This window comes from Neopsephotus bourkii, unplaced genomic scaffold (genome assembly GCF_033783945.1).
Source record: "Neopsephotus bourkii isolate Nb327-2 ecotype Australia unplaced genomic scaffold, CSIRO-AGI_Nbou_v1 NB_234, whole genome shotgun sequence".
Taxonomy (NCBI): domain Eukaryota; kingdom Metazoa; phylum Chordata; class Aves; order Psittaciformes; family Psittacidae; genus Neopsephotus; species Neopsephotus bourkii.
Genome location: NW_026900744.1, coordinates 7,118,063 through 7,144,199, shown reverse-complemented (window position 1 = coordinate 7,144,199; position 26,137 = coordinate 7,118,063). Strand labels below are relative to the sequence as shown.

At 51.4% G+C, this 26,137-nt stretch overlaps 1 protein-coding gene across 17 annotated transcripts in view; it reads left to right on the top strand.

Annotated features, from left to right (window-relative positions):
* The window catches only part of SZT2 (SZT2 subunit of KICSTOR complex), a 58,749-nt gene that overhangs the window by 17,850 nt on the left and 14,762 nt on the right, over positions 1-26,137 (top strand). For 11 of the 17 annotated variants that reach the window (XR_009724169.1, XM_061345076.1, XM_061345074.1 and 8 more), the window contains 42 exons: positions 1,628-1,833; positions 2,218-2,442; positions 2,853-2,931; positions 3,264-3,361; positions 3,601-3,769; positions 4,234-4,348; positions 5,507-5,632; positions 6,132-6,329; positions 6,416-6,528; positions 7,018-7,159; positions 7,691-7,855; positions 8,853-9,057; positions 9,274-9,386; positions 9,848-10,106; positions 11,495-11,660; positions 11,742-11,834; positions 12,017-12,098; positions 12,224-12,505; positions 12,850-12,988; positions 13,240-13,356; positions 13,489-13,552; positions 13,935-14,120; positions 14,190-14,528; positions 14,669-14,858; positions 15,263-15,337; positions 15,550-15,688; positions 15,923-16,043; positions 16,289-16,418; positions 16,532-16,684; positions 16,795-16,897; positions 17,262-17,379; positions 17,609-17,720; positions 18,159-18,277; positions 18,670-18,834; positions 19,392-19,476; positions 22,812-23,000; positions 23,109-23,306; positions 23,618-23,787; positions 23,970-24,136; positions 24,553-24,650; positions 25,540-25,672; positions 25,779-25,906. Coding sequence is in view for 16 of the 17 variants with exons in the window: in XM_061345076.1 (XP_061201060.1) it covers positions 1,628-1,833; positions 2,218-2,442; positions 2,853-2,931; positions 3,264-3,361; positions 3,601-3,769; positions 4,234-4,348; positions 5,507-5,632; positions 6,132-6,329; positions 6,416-6,528; positions 7,018-7,159; positions 7,691-7,855; positions 8,853-9,057; positions 9,274-9,386; positions 9,848-10,106; positions 11,495-11,660; positions 11,742-11,834; positions 12,017-12,098; positions 12,224-12,505; positions 12,850-12,988; positions 13,240-13,356; positions 13,489-13,552; positions 13,935-14,120; positions 14,190-14,528; positions 14,669-14,858; positions 15,263-15,337; positions 15,550-15,688; positions 15,923-16,043; positions 16,289-16,418; positions 16,532-16,684; positions 16,795-16,897; positions 17,262-17,379; positions 17,609-17,720; positions 18,159-18,277; positions 18,670-18,834; positions 19,392-19,476; positions 22,812-23,000; positions 23,109-23,306; positions 23,618-23,787; positions 23,970-24,136; positions 24,553-24,650; positions 25,540-25,672; positions 25,779-25,906 (6,274 nt within the window). In the remaining variant the exon portion in view is untranslated. Of the gene's footprint in view, positions 1-403; positions 579-1,627; positions 1,834-2,217; positions 2,443-2,852; positions 2,932-3,263; positions 3,362-3,600; positions 3,770-4,233; positions 4,349-5,506; positions 5,633-6,131; positions 6,330-6,415; positions 6,529-7,017; positions 7,160-7,690; positions 7,856-8,852; positions 9,058-9,273; positions 9,387-9,847; positions 10,107-11,494; positions 11,661-11,741; positions 11,835-12,016; positions 12,099-12,223; positions 12,506-12,849; positions 12,989-13,239; positions 13,357-13,488; positions 13,553-13,934; positions 14,121-14,189; positions 14,529-14,668; positions 14,859-15,262; positions 15,338-15,549; positions 15,689-15,922; positions 16,044-16,288; positions 16,419-16,531; positions 16,685-16,794; positions 16,898-17,261; positions 17,380-17,608; positions 17,721-18,158; positions 18,278-18,669; positions 18,835-19,391; positions 19,477-22,811; positions 23,001-23,108; positions 23,307-23,617; positions 23,788-23,969; positions 24,137-24,552; positions 24,651-25,539; positions 25,673-25,778; positions 25,907-26,137 lie in introns of those variants that run through there. The other 6 variants (XM_061345082.1, XM_061345071.1, XM_061345081.1 and 3 more) reach the window with 5 other exon arrangements.

Sequence of the window (26,137 nt, the reverse complement as noted above, 5' to 3'; positions counted from 1 at the left end):
ACATGATACAGTCTGACTTCCAGAAGGCTTTTAGTGAGACTCCATAGCACACTGTAGAACTAGAGTAGGGATAGGGTGTCAGAAGCTGTTTTAGGGAGTAAATCAAGGAAATTGTGGAAAAAGTGCTCTACTCTCATCAATGCAGAAGCTGTTTTGGTTTTTTTTCCCAGTCTTTTAGTAGTCAAAGGTTTGGGAACTCATCTGTGGAAAGGTAGGAGGTAGTGAGCTGGGAAAATCTGCAGGTGGCACAAAGCTGTTTGGTTTTTCTCTGCCCTTACAACCTGTGTGCTTTGTGGACACCTAAGCAGCATCATGCTAGCTGGAAGCCAGTATTGATAACTGCAGAACAGTGCATCTTAGATTTTGGAGCTTTAACACCCATCAGTGATTCTGTGTTACTGGTATGAAACCGTGAAGGGAACCCAAGTGGCATTGTGGTGCAGAAAAGAGCTCTGCTTAATATTTTGGCCTGGGGACACTACTTTCCTTGAAAAAGGCATAATAATGATGGGAAAAGTTGCTGAAATAGTGTTGAGAAGAGAGATGGAGAGCTGCTGTTCTACTGTTTGCCTACGATGGTAATGGAAATTAAAACGAGCTGAATGAAGATCATCAAAAGAAACCTAGTCGAACCATATCCAGAGCTGCTGGAAGCTAAAAAATGTAATTGGGAAGTCATTTTGAAAGTATCTTAGAAAATATTAACCTAAAAACTAACCTAAGCCCTTGAAACCTTTTACCATAAAGATTTAACCCATGAATGTGATAGTGGGGGAGCGCATCAGCTGTGGGAACAGTCTGTCTCTGTCTTATATGTACTAGTTTACATTTACTGAAGGCTCTTAAGGAGCGGAGGAGGGGAGGAATGAGGGTGGCTACTCAGACTGCTTCTGTGGAGGAGCTGGCATGCAATTAGTTTGTTTTTCATCAGAGTTATAGAAGGCAACTTCTTCAGCCTTGAAATAGTCTCTGAGGTTTTTATGGTCCTTTCGTTTGCTTTTAAAAATATCTGTAGTTGTTAAAATGTCTTAATCACCCAAGAGCCTTGTATTGTCTTGATCTTGGTCTTGCTGGTGCCTCAGAAGTATAATGACCTTTAACTCATAGAATCATAGAATTGTTAGGGTTGGAAAGAACCTTAAGATCATCTAGTTCCAACCCCCCTGCCATGGGCAGGGACACCTCACACTAAACCGTGCCACCCAAGGCTTCGTCCAACCTGATCTTGAACACTGCCAGGGATGGAGCATTCACAACCTCCCTGGGCAACCTATTCCAGTGCCTCACCATCCTAACAGGAAAGAATTTCCTCCTTATATCCAATCTAAACTTCCCCTTTTTAAGTTTTAACCCATTACCCCTTGTCCTATCACTACGGTCCCTAATAAAGAGTCCTTCCCCAGCATCCCTATAGGCTCCCTTCAGATACTGAAAGGCTGCTATGAGGTCTCCACGCAGCCTTCTCTTCTCCAGTCTGAACAGCCCCAACTTTCTCAGCCTACCTATCTGTATATTTAAGGAGTGTTTTCTTCCTTCTAGCCAGGCTATTGTTCTGGAAGCTTATTTTGACTATCTTATGTCTCCAGACAAAGGTGGTCACATTTACTTTTTGCTTTTGCCATGACAGATAGTGGAGGAGTTACGGGACCGAATCTTGCAGCTGCGCTTTCCCCACAGGGTCCAGAGCAAGGAGGCAACTCCAAAAGCAAAGAGGAAAACATTTGGCAGTAGTTCTCCATCCAAGTCTCCACCAGTGGCTGGGGCCCAGTCAGCCCTCTCAGACAGACCCTGCCTTGTTGTGCTTCACAAACCTTTGGAGAAGCTACTCATCAGGTAGTGATGGAGATGCAGGCCATCAGCACAGCCTCCTTGCCCTGGGAAGTGGAAGAGAGGAGGGTGTGTGTCTGGTGCTGCCAGTTGCAAGATGGGAGTGCCATGAATCCAGTGCTTGTTGGGGTGGGTTTGGGTTGTGTGGCTGGGAATGGCAGCTCTGGTCTGGGAGGGCTGTGACATGCAGATTTGTTACTCCTAACTAATATGATGCAAAAGTAAGTTTGGTTACTGCTGTCTGAGCAGGATCCTCTGCTGGGCTAGTCATGTTCTGCTGCTGCAGGGCTGTGTCCTAGGCCCAGCAAGTGGGCTGTGAATCTAGAGAGCTCTGGCCCTGAGCAGAACTTTCTTTCCACCCCGGTGAACCACACTTCTGCCCTCTCCTAGGTATGAAAAGCTGCCTTCTGACTATCGAGCCCCATTTATTCTCAACCTGGAGCATCCCCCGGTGTCTGGCCCACTCACTATGGTGGCAAATCGTACTGCCTCTTCCACCCTGGCCTCACTGTCCCGCTACTTCTATCACCAGCGTTGGATCTGGAGTGTCCAGTCAGGGCTGGCACCAGCTGTGCCCATCACTGCTGTAGCCCAGCTCCTTTCTACACTCACAGAGTAAGTTGCACAGCTGAATGGGGGTGCTTTCTCCAGCTGATCCTGGGGATGCAGAGAAAGCAGGGTGAATCTGGGACCTTACTATAAGTAACAGCTGAATATGCCATGCAGAGGGTTTTGGTCCTGTACACAGCTTCTAGAGCTACTTGGGCCACTGCTTTACCCAGTTCTGTAGCCAAAGTTGAGAAAAAGGATGGTCCTGGAAATCATACAAAAGGGCAAGAGGTGTTACTGTGTCCGGAGTATGCTGGTCTTCACACAGGCTGTCCTGTGCAAAGAGTTGCATCTCCCCATTCTCTGTATAGCTTCCTGTCTTGGAAAGGAAGGTGTTACGGGGTGAAGGGTACAGTCATTCCTGCATTTTAAGCTTGCAGGATGGGTAGAGAAGCCCTCCATGTCTCTGTTGCCAGGGTTCGTCTGTCGGAGGGTTTCCACTTTGCATCCAGTGGGGATGGAATTATCAACATGGTGCTAGAGCTGCCCATACAGGTGAGCCTGAGTGCTGTAGTGTGGACACAATCCTTCATTGCTTCTTCTGAGGTGGATTCACCTTCCTGTAATGGGGTTTCCCATCCACTTCTAGCACAAGCCCTTGACACATTCAGGGAGACCTGCCTTCTCCCTTGAAGTAAAGCAGCTTGTGGGTTGGGCATTTTCCTATATTCATCTGCAGTTAAAGAGCTGCTTTGCTGTGCTGGAGGGATTCTTGGGGCTGAGACTGCTGCTAGTGGAGCTGGGTGGTGGGCTGTGTTATGCAAGGCAGCACTGGGTACATGCATACTGTTGCTGCTGGCCAGGCTGATGCAGTGTCTCCCCTCCAGATCGATGGCACAAGCGAGAGCAGCAGTGGCAGGGAGAAGCACACCTCTGTCGTCCAGTACATCCTCTTCCCACCCCACTCCACCTCCACCAAGGACAGGTGAGGTTGTTGCCCTGCTCCCAGGAAGGGTTGGCAGTGGAGTCATGGCTTCAGACTTGCCCTTTGCAAGCAGTGTGGGGAGTACCAACAACAAGCCGTCACAGGTTGATTATCAGTTAGCTCGGGCTTTCCCTGCAAACCCAGGATTTGTGTGGCTGATCTCACAGCTCTGAGAGGAGCTACAGTGGGCTGCTTGCTCTATGCCATCTTGCAGGACTTGCCTTATGCCTTTTCTCCAGCTTTTCCACAGATGATGACAATGATACAGAGGTAGAGGCCATTGAGGTGGACACAGAACTGAACCTGGTCACTGAGTGCTGGGTAGAGCCGCAGAGTGGCCATGTCCACAGTACTGCTGAGAACTGGAAGCACCTCAATGGCTTGCCTTACCAGAAAATACCTAAAGCGGTGAGTCTCTGAAGGGGTAGGGGCATGGACCCTTTTGTGGTGGGAGAAGGGTGTATTGCAAGTGCATTGCAACACTGCAGGTCAGTTATTGAGGGCCAAAAGAGATGAGAATGCTGTTAATAGAATTGGCCTACTGGACAGGAAAGGTTTCTGGATTGCAGGGCTGTAGATGTAGTGCTGCTCTGGGATAGGTGGGAACATACAGATTACTTTGTCAAAAGCCAATTCCATTGGAGGAAGCAAGCTGAACCAAAGCTGGGATCGCAGACAGCACTGCCAATGCACCTCCTGAACAAGGCAAAAGAGAGGCTAAAGGGCTGGTGGAGAAGGAGGGAGCAATGAGACAGGGCAAGTCAGGGGATGGGATTATGGGTGCCTCCTCTCCTTGCTTCTAGACTGTTTTCTTCTGCATTTCGGGGTGATAATTCTGCTTTGTACAACTGAGCCTTGACTGCTTATTGCAGCTCTATCCCCGGGACCTTGCGTGCATTGCCACCATGCTGACCTTCGAGTACATCAGCCAGTTGTGCCAGAACAAGGAATGGGTCTGCCCTCCTTCAGAGACCAAAACTACTGAAGGTGAGTCCAGCATGTATGTCCTAGCAGGTCTGATGGAGGAAGAAGTAGCTAGGCTCTGAGTGTTTCAGGGTCCATTAAAGTTTTCTGGAAAGTGGAACAGGTATTTTGACCACAACTTTCTAGAGTTTGATGGCTGTGGGTCACCTTTGCACTTGTGCTCAGCTGCTAGAGAAATGGCTTCATTTTTGGAAGGCCAAAATAGCACTGAGACTTTGTGCCAAGGCTGGAGGGGTGACCCTGCATGAGTAGGAAGGTTGGACCAGATGACCTGCAGAGGTCCTTTCCAACCTCAATAGTTCTGTAACTGTGTGAGAGGGGCTGACTTCCAGAGCAGATGGAAGCATCTGATCTGACATGATTAACATAGTTCACTGAGACCTCCAAGAGTATGTGGAAGGTTCACCCCTGTCAGGCAACCTCTTCCAGAACCTCACTATGTTTGCTTTCTTGTCACTAGTTCACTTCATCCTAGATCTTTTATTTGCTTGCCTTGCAGTGAATAACGTAGCAGACACTGTGTGCATTTGAGAGAGTCAGGGCCAACCCAGAAACTGAGGGCAGGACCTGAGGGAACCGTACTGGGTCATATCACTGTCCCTGTGGAGAGGGCCAGGAAAGCTCAAGGCCTGAACAGCAGAGACTCCTTCCCTGAGGAAAAGGAGGGGAGATGCCTGCAGGGATGTGCAGAGCCTGTCAGATGGGAGATCTCCCCCAAAGCAGGGGCATCCTTGTCCCTGACTTTGTTGGTAATTCGGGCTACCTCTGGCTCCCAGGGTAGTCACTGCTCTTCATCCATATTACCTGCAACACTGATGTTCTGGTTTTGTCCTCTGGCAGCTCCGTGCTCAAGCTGTGTAAAGTCTTGGGGTGTCTTGCTGTACATTCTTATATGAAGGTGGAAATAAGCCCAGGGGACTCTTACAGTGAGGTACCTCACTGTACGTAGTTCACAACCTGCTGCAGCCTCCATGAGGCTTTGCTTTTCACCCACTTTCATTATTTGTATCCCTTTGCCCTCCTGAGCAGAGGGAATTGGGTTGGTGTTGATGTGTACCTTCACTTGTGCTGACTGCACTGCATTTAGGGCTAGTGCCTCTCATTTGGAGGTGGCCTGGGAGACAGAGCTATGTGGTGCCCACCAGTATATTACATTTCCAGTTCTTGTTGCAGATCCAGACATGGGGGCTGGTTTTCGAGTGCATGAGATCCCATTCCAGTTCAACCTCATGAAGCTGTTGCCCAGGTGCCAGCAGGTTGAAATGTTCTTCCTGATGCTGACAAAAGGTAAGTACTTCTTCACCACCTTCCTCCTCCCTTTCTCTCTCCATGGCTATGAGCAGACTCCTTTGTGTGCTTGTCTTCAGGGATAGCAGGCATGTGAGAGCTGCCATGCCTCTTGCAGTAGCTCAGTGCTGTTCTACCCATTTCTGCAGCCCCAGAGCTGTCCCAGGGATATTGCTGTCTTGGGATGATAGTTTTGGAAAAGTTTCTTTTGAGAACATTAAACTTAGACTGTTGCTGTGTAGTGGTGGCTTCTTGTCTGGAGCCCCAAACATCTCCAGAACAGTTACAGTGGCAGGGTGAGTCAGTGCAAGGTAGCTAGTGATGATGAAGCTGGAACTCCAGGGCTTCCTCAACACCCTCCAAGTCAGCCTTGCAGAGGTGTGGGGGGAAACTCCTGGCTGTGTGGAAGTGCCACTTTGTAAAGAGCTGTCTGCTGGGGGCCTGGGCAAGTGGTGGCTGGGGAGATGCTGTTGCTGAACATGGTTCTGTTTTGGAGCAGAGAATGAGGAGGTGACCAAGGACTCTTCGTTTGTGCCCAATGAAATGCTACTAAACCTCTTCCATGGCTGCCTGCAGCATGACCTCAGTGACCGGGAGATCCCCATGGCTGATGCTGATCATGTGGCTTTCATGGAGCAGGTTCTGCAACGGGATCGTGATGGTCATCAACCCCCCTTCACACTCCCTGTGATCAGAGGTAAGGGCCAGGAGCATGGCCTTGCTTTCTCAACACTTTTCCTCCACTGGTGTTTCTCAGATTGTTTTCTCTGTGCTCCATTTCAGAAGAAAGCCTGAAAGCCTCTGGGACCCTGGAGCAGCAGGATGCTTCTGCATCCTATCATCTTGTTGGCAGCAATGGTACCAGGGATATGACTGGCTCCACAAGTACTCTGCAGGTACTGCTATGCTGCTGTCCCTCTCTTGAGCCTCTTCTGAAGGCAAGGCAGCAGCTGTTGAAGAGCAGGAGAGTTAGTGGAAGGGTTGAGAACAGATTGAAAGGCTGTTGTTTGACTTGTGCCTGGCAGCAGTTTGAGCTGTAGCCTGCAGCTGAAGTCAGGGAGGAATCTTGTAGCTGTTTGGATAGTTGCAGTCACCATGGGCCTAGCCTGTTAGAGCAGCACTGGTGCTGTGCTGCAGATTGCTCAGAAACCATGGGCAATCACTGCTTATAGGTCAGAACTGGCTCCAGCAAAGCTGGCTAAGCATTTCCTGACTGTGTGCTCTGTTCCTGGTGCCAGGCTGCTCTCAGAATGGTGCAGGGGGTGGCCTGGGTGATTTCTGTGCTGTGCCAGCTGGCAGTCATGAAGAAACCTGCTCTGTGTGTTTCTACCTGCCTCAAGGTAAGCCTGTGCTATGAGTTTATCCAGCTTCTGCTCTTTCATCAGAGCCTTGGCAACACAGACCTGCCTGAGGATGATGTGACCCTGAGTGATGCAACGGGGCCGTTTCCCCCACAGTGGCGGTGTTATGCCAAGCTGGTCAACACGCAGCATGTCTTCCTCACCTTCCTGCCAGCCACCTTCTCAGGTGAGCCTGCCTGCTGTGCGGAGTGAGAGGAGGAGCAGTCCTCAGTGCCTCCTCAGGAAGACAGCAAAAGCAGAATCAGCTCTGGTAGGATGGACAGATTATTGAGCAGCAGAGTCTAGACCCAGCCTTTTTGCACTATATGAACAATAATAGAGTAGTGCCAAGTGCTGCATGCAGTGCTTTTCTCTCCTTGGACGTGGTCCTGCCCACATACTGTTTTCAGGCAGGGGATGTAGCTTTGAGCTGTTTGCTGGCTGCAGCCATTGGGCAATTTTCCTAGTAGGGCTGTTAATGAATAGAGTAAGGAGACTGCTAATGGGATGGTCTGGGAGAGTCCCTGCTTTTGGGCTTTGGCACTGATCTGGCTTCTACTGAGCTGCTGGTGAAGGCTGCTAGGCTTTGCTGGAAGTACTCTCTGGAGCTGCTCATATACACATAAAGAGGTAGCAGGGACATTTGCGCTCTTGAGAACGTAGAAGGGTTAAACTGTTCTCACTGGACAGAGGGTGGTTTTAGTTTGTTTTCTTCCAGATGTACAGAAGCTCATGGCTTGTGGATTAGACAAACCTCCAAAAGATGAGAGTCAGTCTGGGGAGGACACCCTGGGACCTGTCTGTGCAGAGCAAGTCAAGGATGAGGCTGAAGAAGGGGATGCTGCAGTGCCATTACCTACCCTCAGCGTAACGCCAGCCCACGGTACTACCCTCAGGATAGCACCTTGCTAAAGTATCAGTGTCCTTGCTATTCCTGAGCACACTGTTGAACAGATTGAGGTAGGAAGAATAACAGGCTGCTGCAGACTGTCAGCCATCATTTGGGGCCTATAGGGATGCTGGGGATGGACTCTTCATTAGGGACCGTAGTAGCAGGACAAGGGGTAATGGGTTAAAACTTAAACAGGGGAAGTTTAGATTGGATATAAGGAGGACATTCTTTCCTGTTAGAGTGGCGAGGCACTGGAATAGGTTGCCCAAGGAGGTTGTGAATGCTCCATCCCTGGCAGTGTTCAAGGTCAGGTTGGACAAGGCCTTGGGTGATATGGTTTAGAGCAAGGTGTCCCTGCCCATGGCAGGGGGATTGGAACTTGATGATCTTAAGGTCCTTTCCAACCCTAACCATTCTATGATTCTATCTGCCATGCAGTCAGCAGTGTCAGAGTCAGGGCAAGGGGTACAGCGAAGCCTCAACCAGCTTTCATGATGTTCATGGAGGGAGTATAATGTGAGCTGAATGCCTATGGCCCAAGGCTGTCTCCTGCTGGGCAAGGAGGTTGCAGGTAAATAGAATGTACTAGGAATGGCAGTACTGGACTGCACTGGAAAATCAGTGACTCTTGTGTCATGATCCATACTGGCGCTACGAGCGACACATTATCCTAGGGAGGGGAGCACAGCTCTAAAGGTATATGGGATTTGATTACACAGCCCCTAGTGGAGTCAGCCAGGCCTGCAGTGAGGATGAAGGGTTGTGCTGCTGCAGAAAGTGGTGGTGGCGGTGGTGAACAGCCCAAATAGAGGATCAGAGCAGCCAAAGGACTGGGTTGAGTGATTGGGTGCTGGGTGAGGAGAACAACCCCTGAGGTTTGAGTGTAAAACGAATACCTGTCTGTGGGTACTGCTGTGAGGGCTGTGACATCTCAACAGGAATGAGGAGCCCATCAAAGGCCTTTATCTCAGGATTGTTTCTTTTTCAGAAGTGAGTCGTGATCCTGGAGAGCAAGGTGGCTCCTCTCGCAGGGATGTGCATATCTCCTTCTGCCACCAGAACTCGCAGTCTGAGCTAGGCGAATGCCGCCGATTTCGCTGCCCCATTTACATCTACAGCTGCTCTTTGGAGTTGTTAAGAGAGCAGCTTGTCAGCCCACGGGCACATCGTCCTCCTCGGGACATCTTTTTCAGGTAATACCAACCATACTTGATTCCTAGACAGGAAACAGGAGCTTCCTTGACATGAGGCTAGCTTTAGCCCTGACTTATTCTCTTGGCTTGGCCTCTCTGCCTAACAGCAGCCATTGCTTTGTGCGTACCCTACAGCCCTGCTTTACTGGCGCCAGAGCCATTTATAGTCTAAAATATGCTTCACTGGAGCTGAAGGCTGTGGTTCCTCTTTTCCAGGTCCCAGTCTCTGGAACGTCCTCCTGCTACTGCTTGGCTGGACCACAAGCATAAGGAGTTAGTGAGTTACTGCACGCTGCTGCAGGAACACTCCCACCAGTGCTATGTGAAAGGTGAGGAACAGTGCAATGGGAGCTGAGGCAGGGCTGGGATTGGGGTTGGGGCTAGACCCTGTATCTTCTTTTAAGAAAGCAATGTCTTGTTTTTCTTGTGATCTGAGCAAAAGGAGGAGCTGTGGGACTGCTGTCCCACCAGGAGTAATTTAAAGATACTTCTGCACATTCCCTGTAGGTCTTGCATAGGTTGTTCCTGGACATGTGAAGTGCTGTGAGGGGACATCCCTTCTTTGAGGTTTTCCTCTCACCTTCAGGGTGGCAGATGCCTGGAGTGCTCTGGTCCAGCACAAATTCAGGTTAACATGCAGCATTAGGCATCCTCACTGAGCCTTGCCTGCCAGCACCTCCACTAACTACAGCTCTGTATTGGGACTTGGTGAAAATCATATGTGGCTGTTGCCTGAGTCCCATGGTGCATCCTTGTGGTGGAGCATTCAAGCTCTGTGTTTGATCTGTAGGGCTGTTCAAGAGCCTTCAGCAGTCTCACAGCATCAACTCGCAGGACCTACTTACAGCCATGGACTACTGTGAAGAGCTGCTTCAAGAGATTGATATCACCAACTTCCTGCTGACAGTGTGCAGCCATGTCCGCTCATTCCGAGAGAGTCACCAGCATTTCCATACGCACACCAAGGCAGCCAGCTTCCAAGTGGGTAGCATAGAGCAAGAAGAGGAACAGAGCTCTAGGGAGAGAGGCGTCTTGGTCTCTGAATCAAGGTAGGGTTCCATCTTGGTTTTGCTTCTGTTCTTAGCGTTGGGCCCAGGCAGATCTTTCTTCAAGCATCTTCTGCTGCCTGCTAGAAGGGATGTTGTAGGGTGGGGTCTAACAGAGCTACATGTAAGAAATATTTCCAGTGGGATAACCACCTGTTATGATGCCCACCAGGATCTCTCTTTTTATAATCTCTGGTGACATCCATCCTTTTGCTTTCTCTTCTAGTCTTAGCTCATTACTGTCCCATCTGGCTGGAGCTGGAAGCCAGTTTGTCTGCAAGTAACTCTCAGACTTGTTTCTCAGACTCATTTGAGGTTGCTGTTGCCTGCCTGTTGCAGGCTTGTTACCTTTTTTTTAATGCAGAAAGTGGTTTGGGTTTATTTTATTAATTGAAACTGGGAAAAAAAGTCACAAGAGAAATATCAAGCCAGAATTGCAATATGCTTGATGCTAAACTTCTGTCCTATTCCTTAGAGTATTTATAACGTTTGTATTGCCTCTGGAAACTTAAAAGAGGGGAAAATACACTCTTTAGTACCTTAGTGTCTGTCAAAAAACCCACCCTCTTTAGGCCCTTTGTTCTCTGTGCTTGACTATTCTCAGTTCTTTTATGTGAATTTGTTGGGAATCCCAAATTCTGTTTCTTCTCATACTGTAAATCATCGAGATGAGGCTGTGGTTTTGAAGAACATTTAGTGTTTGGAAAGTCAGATGCCTTCCTCAATTGCTACTTTCCCAAAAAGGAAACTGTATGAACTTTTCTGTGTTTGTAAGATATTATGGATCACCTATCCCAATGCATATTGTGTTATCTTTACTGAAGGATTTACAGCTTGTGACACATTGCACCCAGATATGCCATCTGTATTACTAATTAGAGTACCTGGGGAGTACTTTGACCAACCAACATCCCACTCCCCAGATTGCTTTTTCTGAGTTTTAGGGACTGATTCTGTCATGGAGCTGTTAAGTGAGCTTGAGCCTGAGCTTTATACTCTGCTCAGTGCTGCCAAGACACTAGGGGTGCTGGCATGGTGGTGTTTGCTGTGACATGCCCTGGACTGGGTGTCAGTAATGCAGATTGCTCCAGGCTTGTCGCTATACTCAGCCACGTGTCTCTCTTTCCCAGGGAGGGTGTGTAGCATACCTGGCAGTGGGATCAGCATGGTTAACCTACTTCTGGCCTGTCTTCAGACAGCCCAAGTGCTTATCTGTGTTAGTGGGAAGCAGGAGGGTTTCTGGGGCTGTAGAGGTGGGGGCTGTGTAAGTCATATCATGTTTACACCAGTGAGGTGTGGGGAGCTGTGAGGTGGGGCACAGGCAGGGTAGATAATACATGCAACTACTCTTGTTTTTCGATGCCTGTCTGACCTGTCCCCAAACCTGCCAGTGCGGAAATGGAGGACTACAGTGAGCAGGACTCCCATAACATTGCTAGCCCCACAGAGGAGCCAAAGAGCAGTGTGGGCACCAGCTGCTGCTCAGAGTTTCCCCTCTCGCTACTGGAAATTGGGCAGCCCTGCCAGGCTCACCCTGACCTGCATAAAATAATCCAGGTGAGGAATGTGGAAGTTCAGATTGCTCCTGCAGGAGGGTAGAGTGGAATATCTGCTTTACAGTTGGGATTTCTCTTTTAGGAAAAATTCCTGGAAATTGGAAGTTTACATTTCAAGCCAGTGCCATCAAATCCTCACTATTTCTTCTATTGCCCACCATCAGCCAAGAAAGAGGTAGGCATGGTATTGCTTTGGCAGGCACCTAGTCCTTGTGAAGGGAAGTGGCTTTGCTTGGTTTCAGATTGGGTTTGGGACTGGCAGATCCATGGGTAGACTGTGCCCCACGGGGGGCCATCAGCAGCCTGCTTCGCTGCCTGGCATGGCTATAGTATCTGCCCTTCCTCTTTCCATCTCAGGAAGAGGCACCTCGGGATCAGGCAGACAGGAAAGGCAGTGAGGACATGGAGGGATCAGAGCCAGAACTGGCAGCTGAAGAAGGTAAAGATTCCTTGCTCTGTCCTGGAGAAGAAACTGTCTGTAGTATCGCTGTGGTGATGCCTTTCAGAGCTTGTCTGTCTCTGGGGATGTGGGCCTGACTTGCTAACGGAAATCTGTATCAACAGGAGCTGTGTCTGGGTGCTGCATTGCCACTGAGAGTGACCCAGAGCTGGAGGTGGAGTACCGTGAGAAGCTGGAGCATGAGTTCCCAGACACAGATTCCTTGTCAGACTCCAACACAGTGAATCAGGACGATGACTCCTTCAGTGTCCTGGGAGGGGATTCGCTCAATGAGCAGGAGTTCCTGGAGCAGGAGATGCCCCCGCTTTTTGTGCACCTTACCTGCTCAGTGAAGCTGCGTAGCCAGCACAGCTCCATGCCTGTGCAGTCCCTGCCAACTTGTCTAGGTAAGAGCAAGCCTTGCTGTGAGGCTCAAGGGCACTAGGGCTTCTCAGGTCGCTTTTGGGTGTGCAGCCCTTGGAACAAACATGCTGTGTCCTAAACAGCGGTCTCTCTGGAACAGCCTTCACTGTGCAGAGCTCTTCCAGGTCTCCCAGCACCAGACAAAGGCATTTTCACCATGTCTCCTACTTGCTGTGGGATTGGTCCTGGAAGTTTGAAAGGATCATGGGGAATGATGGCCTTCTTGAGCCTGTCCAAGCATGTGGGACAGCCACCTCTTGCTACAAGACTGTGTATGTGTAAGCAGAATTGTTTGTTGCTTGATCTGTGGTCTGTGATCTCTCCTCAGGGGAAGTTCTGGGCTGCCTGGAAAGCTGCCAGGGCTTGAACACCATTGACTTGGGGGACCTCTGTGTGACCCTGGACATCTTTGTGCTGACGCTGCCCCTAGAGATAGAAGTTGTGAATGCAGACATTCTTCACAACAGGTAGGTGGAAAGAGTCTCTCACTCATCCTCTGTCTGCCCTTCCCAGTCAGCCAGTTTTGGCTTCTCGTCATGTTCTGAGACTCAGGATTGTCCTTCTCACAGAGCTTGACACAGCCCTAAGAAAACAGAGATTTTTCACAAGATAGGCTCATCTTGTCTAGAGATTCCATTTTTCCTCTCTGGAGCTTGTGTCTGTTTATCCTCTCTGGCTCAAAAGCTGGTGCTCAGCCTGCTCTCCCCTCCTGTGACAGATGCACTTCAGAGAGCAGCGTGTCCTTTACACGCTCTCCAGGGCAGCCATCCTCTTTCCGCTCAGATGAGGATATCATGCACAACTTGGAGCGGCTCCCATCCACAGGAGATGAAAGGTATGGCATTGCAGATTGCAGGTGTAGCAAGCCCCTCATGGGTTCCTTTTGCTGCCTAGGAGCTGAGCTGTGGTGGCTGCTTGAGTGAGAATGACTAGTTGATTTTTTTTTGTTGTTGTTCCTCTTTCCTAGGCACCCTGCACTTTCCAACCTCCCTGGAGTGCACAGGCAGGCTATTGAAGCCACTATGAATGAGGTAAACCACCCTTGCCCTGCTTCTTGCTTCCAACTGGAACAGTGTGGCTATAGTACACAACTGCTGTTTCACACTTCCTGGCCTGTTCTAAGCTATAACTTCTATCAACTGAACTGACTATCTGACCTTGCTGGTATCACACAGCCCGTTGGCCTTGTACTCCCCAAAAGTGTGGGACTACCCTGACTAAATTCTTACTGGAGTTGGGGTGGGACAGGCAGAGCTCTCTTCCAAGGTCCTCTTCTTAGGTACATTCAGAAGGACATGAGGGATATAAGTAATGAGAGGGGTTCCCCTCAGGTTTTGTGACTTGGATCAGAACTGGGGCAGCCTTGCAAATGCAGGTCATGTAGGTCTTGCTCTGCATCCTTGCTCTGCTCAGATTCGTTGGCTCCTGGACGATGAGATTGTGTCTGCGCTGCGCCACTCGCAGGTCATCAGCACCTCCATCCTGCACCGGGTGGCCACCCACATCTACAACTCCAAGGGGCGGCCCAGCTGCCACAGTGAGGTGGTGCTGCTCCAGTTTGTCTTTGGACCTGAGCACTCTCTGGAGAAGTTCAAGGAGGTAAAGAAAAATCCTGAGGCAGCTTCATATACTTAGCTAGCAGGATGCTTATTCTTTGTTGTATTGCAGGAGTTCAGAAGAATGGTGGTGCCAGGCTACATGCTTAATGCAGAAGGCAGTGACTACCACTACATCTCCATCAGCCGCCTGCACTCCAGGCGGGCAGCTCCAAACCCTTCAGGGACACCCTCCTTACAGCAGCCACCTGGAGGGGGCACCAGAACAACCGTAGGCCAGGCAGGCCAAGAGGGGAGCAGTGAAGCAGAGGCAGAGGGCTCTGAGCTACACCACACAACCTGTGCCCTCGCAGAAGAAGCCCAGGGTCTCTGGGGGTGGCCAGAGAGTGAGACACGCATTGTGCCAGACACAGGAAACCCCATAGGTGGGGACAGCCACATTCGGGATGAGGTGAGAGACACTGAGGTGGTCTGTTGGTGGGAAGGTGTGGGACACTGGTAACAGAAGGTAAAAGGGTACAGGAGGATGATGGAACCAGTTTTTTGGTGCCTGTTTTTCTGGTCCTTTTTGTAACCTTGACTTGTGTGCAGGTCCCAGGAGAAGCACTGAGCCTTGAGCAGAGCAGAGCACCTGGCCATGACTCCCTGGAGGAGGCAGCTCCAGAGACAGCCATACAGTCACTACCATCCTCATCGTCTGAAAAGGGCAACAGTGAGAAATCACCATTGGTGACACCAACTGCAGCAAGCCTGGCTGACTCTGTAACACAGGGCAGGGAAGGTAGGAGCTGTGAATGTGGGCAGGGTGTACCTCAGCCTTGGGAACTTTCAAGGGAAGAGCCTGATTCCAGCTGTGGCATACAAAACATGACAGCTATTCCTGTTCTGGTCTCTAAACAACAGAATTGGTACCCAGCACTGTTGCTGTTTTCCTTGCCAGGGTGTTGGCAATGCACTGCCTACCAGTAGCCAGGGTACTAAGCTGTGCTGCTACACCAATATCCCCAATGACATGAAGTTGCTGGTGACTCCAGGAATGCCTGTGAGAGCCCCATTCCCCAGCACTACCTCCCAGTGGCCAGCACTGCCTGGTTGTCCTATGGTGTATTCTTCTCCAGCATGTGGGGTATGTGAAGAAGTTAAGAGATGGTTTCATGATCGGACCCCCCTTCCCTTCTCTTGCAGGCTCCAGCAAGCAGCGTCCTAGCCGTGTGCAGAGCCTGGTGTCAAGCCAGGGCAGCATGGACTCTGACCACCTGGGTGAGTCTGCTGGGATGGGGTGACTGACAGCATGCAGCCAGGCACTGGCAGTGACATAGTGCAGGGGTGTGAGGGGACAGAGTGCCTGGGCTGGGGTGACCTCTGAGTCCTGAAGATAGGGCTTGTGAGTGGCTCTGATCTCCCAGAGCCTGCCATGCCCAGGGAGGAGGCTGGCTTGCCAAACCTAGGACTGAAGTGAGGGTACATTGCAGGTTATGATGGTGGAAGCAGTGACTCGGAGTATGAGGAAGCACTAATGAGTGACCAGGAACCCAGGTGTCCCCTCATGCCGGATTTCTGGCTCATCATAAAAATCCAGCAGGACCGAGTAGAGGTCTATTACCACACACGGTAAGGAAGGTCCCCCCTCCAGCCACTGCTTCTCTGTACAGGACCTTATTGCTACTCACTCATCTCTGGACAGGGTCTCCTCCCTGCCCACTGTGGGTGGGGAGCTCCAGGAGTACACTGATGCTCCATAAGTGGAAAGCTGCCATCTTTCTCCACTGCATTCCTGTTCCCAGCACACAGGGACAGGCACTCTCCAGGTGCTCTGCTGACCCTTTTCTCCCCTTCCCTGTAAAGCAGCCTGAGTGTGGAGAAGGCAGCATCAGCAGAGACGGAAGAGGAGCAGCCAGGGGAGTGCCAGAGTCTTAACCAGGTGGTGGTGAAGAAGATCAGTGAAATCTGCAGGGTTGTCAATCAGGTAATATATCTGCAGAAGGGAGGGATAGAGCTGCCAGTCATGAGATGGCTTAGATGAGAAAGGACCTCTGGAGATTGTCTGGTCTGAGCCCAACTCAGAGGTGGGGCTGGGGAGCTACTTTTGCTGGTGGAGTCTCAGCTTAGTGATCACAGGAAAAGGGACTCAGTCTGGCCCTAAGCCCTTCTCCTTGTTACCTTCTGTGGGCTGTGCAAGCAACAGAACCAATCTTTTTGCATTCTTTACAGCGCTTGCTGCTGCAGGACCTGCATGACAGCCACATATGCAACTCATTGCTGGTGGCAGAAAGTGAGGAGGACATCTGGAAGAGTGAGACACCCTATACTTCATACAGGCAGCGCGTTATGCCCACAGACGGTATGAACACTGCTTTGGCCATGCCTCAACGGTAGTGCTATTGCCTGCCCATGAGTGACTAAAGATGGTGACTTGCGTGCTATGGACCCAACTATGTCATACGTTCTTTGTAGATTACTCTGTAGAGGAGAGCTACCAGCCCCGGGATTACCTGGCTGCCACCATGCAGTTCATGCCAGGGCACTTTGCTTGTGATGTTGTGTGGAGCACACTCATCCATGTGCATTCACGCCTCAAGATGGGCCCCAACATGGGGGTCTCGCGAGGTGAGTACAGCCCAGTACTCGCATTTTATGTGTCAGGAGTCTGGCTTCTGGCTGGATTGGTGCACCAGAGAAGGGTACATGGGATAGCTAACATCCCACATTGCTCACAGCTATCCAGGCTCTTCGCTCGGTGCTCAACGCCTTCTCGGTGGTGAACAGGAAGAATATGTTTGTCTACCAAGAACGTGCCACTAAATCTGTTTTCTACCTCCGGTAAGAAGCCAGTGCGACTTGTTGGCCTGGCCCTGTTATGTGTGTTATACCAGACAGAGAGCTCTTGGGGCAGGATTGTCTGCCCAGCGTCAGGGACCCTGCTGTGACCCAAGCAGCAAATACCTGATTCCTAATGAGCTAGAGTCACATCAAGACATGCCCCTTCTGCTCTCCCTTTGCTAAGTCTTTATGTGAGAGAGAAAAGGATTTTTCTAAGGGAGCCAAAGAGCAATTTTCCACAAGCTCCATATCGTTAAGGTCTGATACTCAGAAAGTGCCCAGGGGAGAGCAAAGAAGGATCTGTACAGGTATGATGCTGTCATCCTTGTGAATGGAAGCTGACATGTCTTTCTCCTGTATTCAGGCTGACTGAAACCACCTACAGTGGGAAGGTGTTGGAAACAGAGAGTGTCCTAAGTCCAGCATCTCGCTCACTGGCACTGACACGCAGCCAGGAGCCCATTTACACTGAGGACCTAATGGTGAGTCTGCTGTTCTCTAAGAGTGCATGTGGGCGCTCTTGGACACTGGAGTAGACGAAACTCAGTAGTTCCAGCAACCTGCATTTTATATGGGGTAAACATACATTGTAGATGTGTTGAGTGAGGCAGCAGTGCGTGGGTTCTGCTGACTTTGCTGATAGCCCAGGGCAATGACAGATCTAGAGTTCACATGGAAACTGCTTCCATGTGGATGGTTTTGCTTCTCCAGGGTTCTCGTTCCTCTCTGGACTCAGCTTCCTGCCGCAGCGTGGACTCTGCCCGTCCCGTGGGACAGATAGACAGGCACATCCAGCTGATGGTCCATGGTGTTGCCCCAGCAGGTAGGTGTTACGGCACCTGGCAGCAGATGGGCTGTACTGATGTAAGGCAGAGGAGTAGAGCTCTGTTTCCCGCCCTCTTTGCTTGAAGAGCAGGGAAGGTATCTCCCTCCTGAGCAAGCTGATCTTCCTTAGTCCAAAGCTACTTTCCATTGTGTCTACATGGGAATGTGAGGAGAGGATCCATGGCCCGCAGTGAAACTTCCTGCAGACAAAGTGGCTTGTGCCAGCTTTCCTTATGCAGGAGTGCATTTGTCTTTACCTGTTGTACCAGTAGTCCTTTGGGATCATGAAAGGGTAGAAAAAGATGCCCAAAGAAATTGATTCCCTGTATGAAGTGAGTGTGAGGGGGGTACATTTGGAACAGGCAGGAAGGGATGACTGTGGTCATTCTTACTAAATAGGGTGAAAAAGCTCCTTGTACCTCTGCTTACTTGTCAGGGCCTGAGATCACAGATGAGCTGGTGAAGGTGCTGCGCAGACGCCTGGATGAGGCAACCCTGGATATCATCACTGTGATGCTGGTGCGGAACTGCAAGCTGACACCAGCAGATGTGGAGGTACCTCACTGCTCCACTCATCACAGAGCCTATAACACTCCTAATTTTTGACCTAGTTCAGCCTTTCCTGCACCAGGGCAGGGAAGGCCAAGGCAGTTTATTGTACCCCGTTCCCTGCTCCAGTGATTGCTCAGACTAGCATTCACTGAGGCACATACTGTGTAGGTGCCAGGGTAGGTGGGAGATCCTCTTTGCTGGGATTTGCAGCAGGGCCTCGTTGTCGGTACCCCTGGAATATCTGCCCACATCTGTCTCAGGGTGCTGTCTATGGGCCAGGGTTTTGCAACACCACACTCTGCTACAGCATAGCCATCTGGTTTGATTTGGATCAGTATCGGAGCCCCGAGGTATCCTGCTGGTCTCACCTGAGTTTGAAACCCTTCTCTCTGCAGTTTATCCAGCCCCCTGGAACGCCACCCACAGAGGTCCTGCACTTTGCGCTGCCGCCCTCTGCCCTGCCTTGGCTCCACGCGGTGGCCTACTACCTGCGCCAGAACCTGCTCATCTTCCTGCACACCCCAAAGTACACAGACAGCAATGTGGAGCACCACTTCAAGGTGAGGCGGGCTGTGAGCTCAGGCAGCAGTCTGCCCGAATTCTACCTGCTGCTGGGGGTGTTTGCTGGGGCAGCTCAACCACTGTGTTCCCGGCTCTGCCGTGTAGTGTTAGGGAGGAACAAACACCTGAAACCTGGAGGCATTTATCAAGACTGTCAGCAGTTTCTGGACAAGCCTTGCTTTCATACAAGCAGTTGGTGTGCAAAACATAGAACCACAAAGCTCAGGCCTACAGTCATCTCCCAAGAGAATTGGAGAAGACCCTGTTGCAAAGCTGAGCTTGGATCCTTGCATGACTCCCTCAGGTCTAAGGACTGAAACATCACAGTTAATAAAAGTCAGCATGGCCATAGCAAAGATAAAGGGTGAAGCCAGATGTGTAGTACCATATAACTGTATAGAGCTCTAGGGTCTTACTTTAACCCAACAGTGATGAAGGTTGTGCTGGCAAGTGATTTAAGTAGATCTGGATTGCTTGCTACAGGTCTGGGGATGAGCTCTGCACACATACGGGTCTTTGCAAGTTCTCTAATCTGTCACTATTATTCCTTGCTCAGCACTACTTCAACCACAGTGGGAGCATCCCTGACCAGGATCTCTATCTGTACAACAAGCCGGGTGGCCAAGGCACTGGTGGAAAAGGTATGTTTAATTAATTTCTGAAACAGGGTATGGGGTTGTGTGTTGGGGAGCTGCTTCCAGTGTTGGAGAGCTCTGGGTGACTGAGGAGGTCCAGTGCTGGGGTAGTGTGTTCCTCCAATGGCTGGGAAGTGGGTAGGATGTATGCCTGGGGAACCACACACCCTAGCACGTGTGGTGGAGCAAGCTAATGCCTTCCACAGAGCAACTTGCTAAGATTTGCCTGTTGCTGTAGGAAGCAGCTCTAGGTTACAGTACCTGTGGGGCAAAACACAGTGAGGCCTCAGCAGCATGGGGCACAGAGACTCTGTAGGGCTGGAGATGGGAGCAGGGACAGTTGTTGCAGGAGTCTTGCTGCTAAGGGGTAGGTGGATGCTGTGTGTAGCTGAGAACAGGCAGTGGGGGGAGTGTCCTTGCTCTTTTCTGTGGACTGCTAGAGGAGGGATTGGATAGGGCCCATTGGGCAGCCGGCTGTCATGTCATGTTTTGTCCAGGCCATGTGGTTTGTCACCTGGCCATCGTGTGTCTTGTGCCCTTCGTGCACCATCTGAATGTTCTTCTGTTGTGTAGGTACCATGTCGGACCTTGTGCAGCATCTCTTTCCACTCTCCCACTTCCAAGGTAGCACCTGTGGCTCCAAGTATTAATCCAGTTCCCTTGTTCCCTTTCCTGTGCAGCTCCCTAGCCCCTCTGGTCCCTGCTGTTCTTGTTTCCTTTGTGTTGTGGCTTCAGCTCTGACTCCTCTGTGTGTTTATGTGTGTATGTCCATTTAGCTGAGCCTCCTTTTTCTTTCTGGCTGGATAAATGAGCAAACAGAACCTGCTGTCCTGGGATGGCAGCTCTGCAGTCCCTAGCTGCTGAGGATCCATGTGCTGCCCTGTTGGCTTGCGAGCAGTGAACTCCAAAATCCTGCACCCTTTTTCCCACAGGTCCAAACAGGCATCTCCTCCATGAGGAAGATAGGAATCATGATGTTTCAGCTGTGGTTTTATGCTCCAGGGTGTAGCATCATCACTCTCCCTGTAGCTATGTCCTGGGGTGGGATGTTCCCTTGCATACCAAGGGGCTAGAGTGGCTGGGCACAGTTGATGTGTACTTTGTATTGGAGTGAGCCTGGATCAGAGGGGTCTGAGAGTCCCTCATAGATGGGAGGTAATAGCGCCTTTGTACCCCACCTCTCCATGTTATGCAATGGCGACTGTGTAGCCAAACTCCAGTGCGTTGGGCAGTAAGGTTCTTGGCAGCTCTTGCAAACTTACCTCTTCTTATAGAGCTCAGGTCTTGAGTTTCTTACCTGTTTATTACTTGTGATCTCGTGATTACATTTTGGCTTCTCTGCTCCTGTAACAGGTCTGGAAGCCTTGTTCCCTGTGGCAGGGAGGTGAGAATTTGTGCTGGTGGGACAGGGCAGCCATTATCTCTGCCCCAAGAGACTGAGCCAGTGCAGGGTGCTGAGTGCTTGGTACTTGCTTGGAAAACCAGCTCTGTCTCAGGCAGCACCTATAAATGAGGAGTCTGCTCCTGTGGTTGCTGACCTGGACTGCTTGAAAGCACTGCTGTGGGAGCACATGTCCCAGAATGAGGAGGACATGGGACATGGTGGTTATTTGCTCTTATGTCTTCCCTTCAGACAGACCGAAGCAGAGCAAAGGTACAGGAATGGATCTGTTAGTGAAACGTGCCAGAGAGGGAGAAGGCTGAAGGGTAATTCCTCCAGAAGAGGGGAGTAACTACATCTTGGTCTACAATTAGGACATGAGCATCCACTGTCATTTTGGTGGGCCTGGGGCTGACTGTCAAGCCAGACAAATGAGGAGTTTGTGCTCTTTACTGTTTAAAGAAGTAAAGTCTGCTTGGTGGAGCTCATGTTCACTGCCATGTGGGGTGGATTTGTTGCTCTTGATACCTCTGTATTGGCACACACATCCTGGAGAGCTGCCTGGCTGCAGCCGGAGGCTGTGTGAGGTGGGAGACCCCCTGTGTGAGGCTCCATGCCCTGCTCTGAAGAGGGCTAGGGCTGGGTAAAGACCTGGTCCCCTCTACCTTTGACAGTTAGGAAATTATGGTCTTTACCACTGTTTGCTGGATAAACTGTTGTTCCTCTGCCTGTCTGGGGAGAGACATGCTGTAGGCTGTTGCAGAGCACCTTTGACACAAGGCAGCTTCAGATGGAGGGGTGCTCATAGGTGTCATTTCCTCAGTGTGAGTACAAGTGAGCTGCCCTCTGACTTCAGTGCCCACCTCTGTCCTTTGGGAGCAGCTCTTTCCATCCTACTGCTCTCCCACTTGTATCTGGCACGTGTATGTTTGCTGCAGTGCTTATGTTTCATTAGGAATGATGGAGAGCAGGTGGTTTGTTTTGCTGATTAGACCTTGACACAGGCTGCTGGGGCTGGATGTGTCTCAGCACAAGGAGGGCACCAATCTTCCATGCAGGGCTGTGGATCCAGTCAGGTGAAGTTTGGTTGCTCTGTGGTAGCAGAGTCTGGTGTCACTCCCATCCTTGCTGGGATGGAGAGGGACAGAATATGGGCTCAGCAGGGCTGGGAAGTTGAGGTTTTTGTCCATGATCTGGACACATCACCCTTTGGCAGTGTTGTGGAGGCTGTGAAGCAAGCATCTTGCTGCTGTCCTGCATCTGAACTGTCCCATTGTGAGTGCACAAGGCTCAATGTAGAGAGGCTACCAGCACAGCCTGTATTTTATTCTGCAGCAACTCCAGGCTAATACTGGGTGTCAGCCTGCTTTGTCTCCAGTCCTGCTGGTTGGAGTATACAGGGAAGGCACCTGATCTTGTATGGGTGTACAGTGAGGAGGGGGCTGTGAGTGTGATCTGCAACATGTGTCATGTGTACAGTCTTCCTCTGCAGGCACTCAAGATCCTTCATAGCCTGGAGAGGGCTCTTAGGGAGTATCTGGGCTCTGTACTCTGTCTATGAAGAGGATAGGGATGGTGAGCCCCATCCTGGATGTCTCTGCATAAAGGCCCACCTGGGGCAAATGGAGATAACTTTCTCCTTGCATATGGGGGTGGACAACCCAGGAAGCTCCTGCAGGGCAAGGCAAAACCTGCAGTGACTTTGTAGGAGAGAAATTCTTGGAGTGATGGAGACACCCTGTGCCAAACACCATGCTTCTTACCCTGGCTGCCCACAGGCACAGCTAGCCCCTGCTCCCCTGGCTGCGTCCCCTCCTGTGGGCCCTGCCTGCCATGTGGCACTGTGCAACACAAGTAGTGACATGACAGTCTCAGGTGCGGGGTGGCAGGTTGTAGGCAGGACTTGCAGAGCTGTACTTGGTGCTGGGTTGACAGAGACTGTCCGGGCTCTCCCCTGCAGGGATTGCGTGCATTGCCCTGACCTTTGTGGATGAGCATGGCAGCCCCACCTCGCTGCCCCACGGGGAGAGGCCTGACCCTCTGAAGCTGCCTTCCTCCTCACCTATCATGGGCCTGCTGCAGGACACAGACTTCGAAAGCCTCACAGCAGTCAGCAAGCACCAGCCAGAGACTGGCACCCTGCCTGCAGGTACAGAGTGAAACAGGGTACAAGCTGCGATTCCCTGCTGTCTCCACATCCTCTGAGGCTGTGGAAGGTGGGAATGCAGAGCCATGCAGGACTGCCCTTTCCCCACAGAGCCTCGCCTGCTGGTGCGCCTGGATATCTGGGAGAAGGGCAACATCAGCCTGCTGCAGCTGTCGGAGAAGCTGCGCGGGGCCTTGCGCCACGCGCTCTGCGATGCTGTCATGGAGTTCCTTGTGCTGCCGGCCCCGCTCTGTGTGGAGGCCTCCTGTCCCCTGGGTGCTGCTGACCTGGAGGACCTGAGCTCTGCGGGTGAGAGCAGCACAGCCACCTCGAGCCCCTGCCTGGCCCACAGGAGCTGGGCTGTGCTGGGGGACTCAGGCTTTGGGGGCTGGGAGGGAGGAAGCTGTTCTCTCCTCTGCAAGGTGTGCTGTGCAGGAAAGAAGCATCACGGAAATTAGGGTTGGAAAAGGTATTTAGAGGTCTGTGTGCTCCTCAAGACACTTTGCTAGATGTTAGTGAGGGCTGTCTGCCTTCTGTCCAGCCACAGTGGGATACATGGGGACACCCAGCACTGTCACAGTGGGAGGCTCTGGAGAGTCTGATTTGCTCTCTCTTCACAGGAGGCTTAAGGAGGACCATGTCAGAGACCAAGGGCCTGGCCCTGGCCACCAGTGGGGCTAGCAGGAGCTGTCCTCCACCCTTGCATTTCACCTCCGCCCCTTTGTCCAGCTCTGGGGAGCCAGTGACACCCACGAGCAAGCTGGGACGCCGCAGCTTCTGGGACATGCTGGTAATGTTGCCGAGGGACCAGCAGGGAGCAGGGTCTGTGTGTTCTCATGGTGTTAGGCCAGGAGGAATGCAAAGGAAGGATTTGGCTGGTGCTGGGAGACCAGGCTGGTAGCAGGAACTTCGGGATCAAGGTACTACCTAGATGTGCATGTGCACAGCGTTCACTTAGCTCCTTCTCCCTAGAGCAAGGCAGAGTCCTCAGAGCTGGGCAGCCCCAAGACTACTGATGACATTGTGCTGGAGAGGCCAGAAGAGGCTCGCACGAGGCGGCGGCACAAGACCGAGAGTGTCAAGCAGCACCAGAGCCAGGATCGGGTCACAGCCACAGCAGAACTGGAACAGGCACAGAGGCAAGCACAGCCTTCAGGCGAGGCATCCGGGCTGTTGTTCCCCTCCATCTGCTGTACATCACTCCACAGCCTGACATCCTGCTGGCTCTGTGTGTGTCTCGACCCTCTGGACCACATCCCCTTTCCTTCTAGTTTCTCCCTTACACAGACAGTTAGGGGAGCTGCCTTCCACACACAAAGCCTCAATCCTTGTTGCTGGAGTGCTGCTGGCAGCACTGCTGTTTCTCCCTGCCAGAGATCTCTTCTTTGCATTGTGGAGCCCTGTGCAGCACCTGACACCCCTATGGCTACTGACAGAGGGACATGGCTCAAGGGCTGTAACAGCCCAAAAAAGAGTCTCCCCGGGCTCTGCTCTGGAGACTTTTGTGCCTTCATTGCTGTTGACTGGTGGGGTGTAACTGTGCTTCTCTTCCCAGGCGCCGAGCCTGCCAGTTGGAAGAAGGGGATGTAGGTACCATGCACCCAATCTTCAATCAAACCTGCCAGCAGTGGATGGCATTCATGAACCATTTGGGTATGTGTCTCAGGTGCCAGCTCCTCCAGATGGGCTGGGAGTGGGCCTTTCTATCCAGAGCTCTGAGGGCAAGTTCTCATATAGCATCATATATCTTTATCTCTTGCTGATCTCTACTTAGCTATGCACCCTGTCTCTCCCCAAACCTCACTGGAGTCCAGTTGGTCTCATGGCCAGCATCAGCATTACAAAGCTACGGCAGGAGTGCTGGCATGTGTCTCTGCATCTGAACAAACCCACTAAGGCCTGTATTTGAATCTGCCATCCTCCAAATCCAGAGCTAGCTGGACTTGGCAGCAGTTGCTTTGGAGAGACCTGGACTCCAACAGCAGCTGGGGTAGGGATTTAGCTCCCAGTTGTAGCAGGGAGGGAGGATGTGAGCCTCTGCAACATGCTCTGGGGCTGTGAAGCTGCACAAGAGACCCCAGTCTTGCAGGGAGAGAGAATAGGAGGGATGCCCTTCATATGGTGGGATATGGGTCTGTGTATCTGCCCTGTTGCTGCTTTCTGGATACTTCTCACTACAGTGTTTGTACATCCTCACACCTCCAGCTGGCAAGGTGCAGCTGTCCTCCTCCTCCTCCTTATGAGGAGTAAGCCAGGGAACAAGGGAGGAATATAGGGCTGTGCTCAGGGTATGCAGGGAGTTTGGTTCAGGTCCCACTTCAGACAACAGCCTGAAACCAGGGGTTATTTCAGCCTTTGTCATCTTCTTCATATAAGGTCCTTGTTCAGCTCTGCCTGCCCCAGTCCCTGGAAAGGCAGGAATTTGACCTGTTTGGCCAGCAGCCTGCAGTGGGGCTCCCTCAGCCCTCTCTGCTGCCCAGGTGCACAGGGCTTGGCTCTGGGTCGCATTGGCAGGTTGTCCTACACTACTTCTTTCATGTAGGGTGCCCATCAGTGCAGCAGTGCTCGGTGGAGATTGTGTCCCGTTTCCTCCTGTCCTCCATCCTGGTGGAAGTGGTGAGCCTGGTCACTACCCTGGCAAGTGATACTACTGTCAAGGTGTTTGAGCAGATCTGGTGAGTTACACGGGTCATGGGGCTGTTTGGCACCAGCAAATGCCCATCAGCTGTGCCAGCCTCCATGGCTTTACTTGTCAGCTACCTTTGGTGCTCTTCTCTGCAGCTGCCACGGTGGCTCTGCCTTCCTGCCCTATAAGCCTGGACAGAGTGCCAGCCCTCGCCCTGCAGCCGTCAGGCACTTCATCCTGCTAGGACGCAACTTCCAGCAGTGGCGGTGCAGCACGGAACAGGGTGAGTGCCCCGATGGGGTCCACCAGATGATGTGCTGAGGGCTCTTGGGGGTGGGAGATGTATGAGAAGGCTTCCCCTCCTTGCTGGGACAGACTGCTTGTGCCTGGGTGTGAGCAGTGGGTTGTCTCTTTTCAGCTCCTCTCAAATATGTCTGTAACTGCTTATTTCAAAATGAATTGAGCAGTACTGTGCCACATTAATGATGTGGGATGGAAGAGCAGGATGAACTGC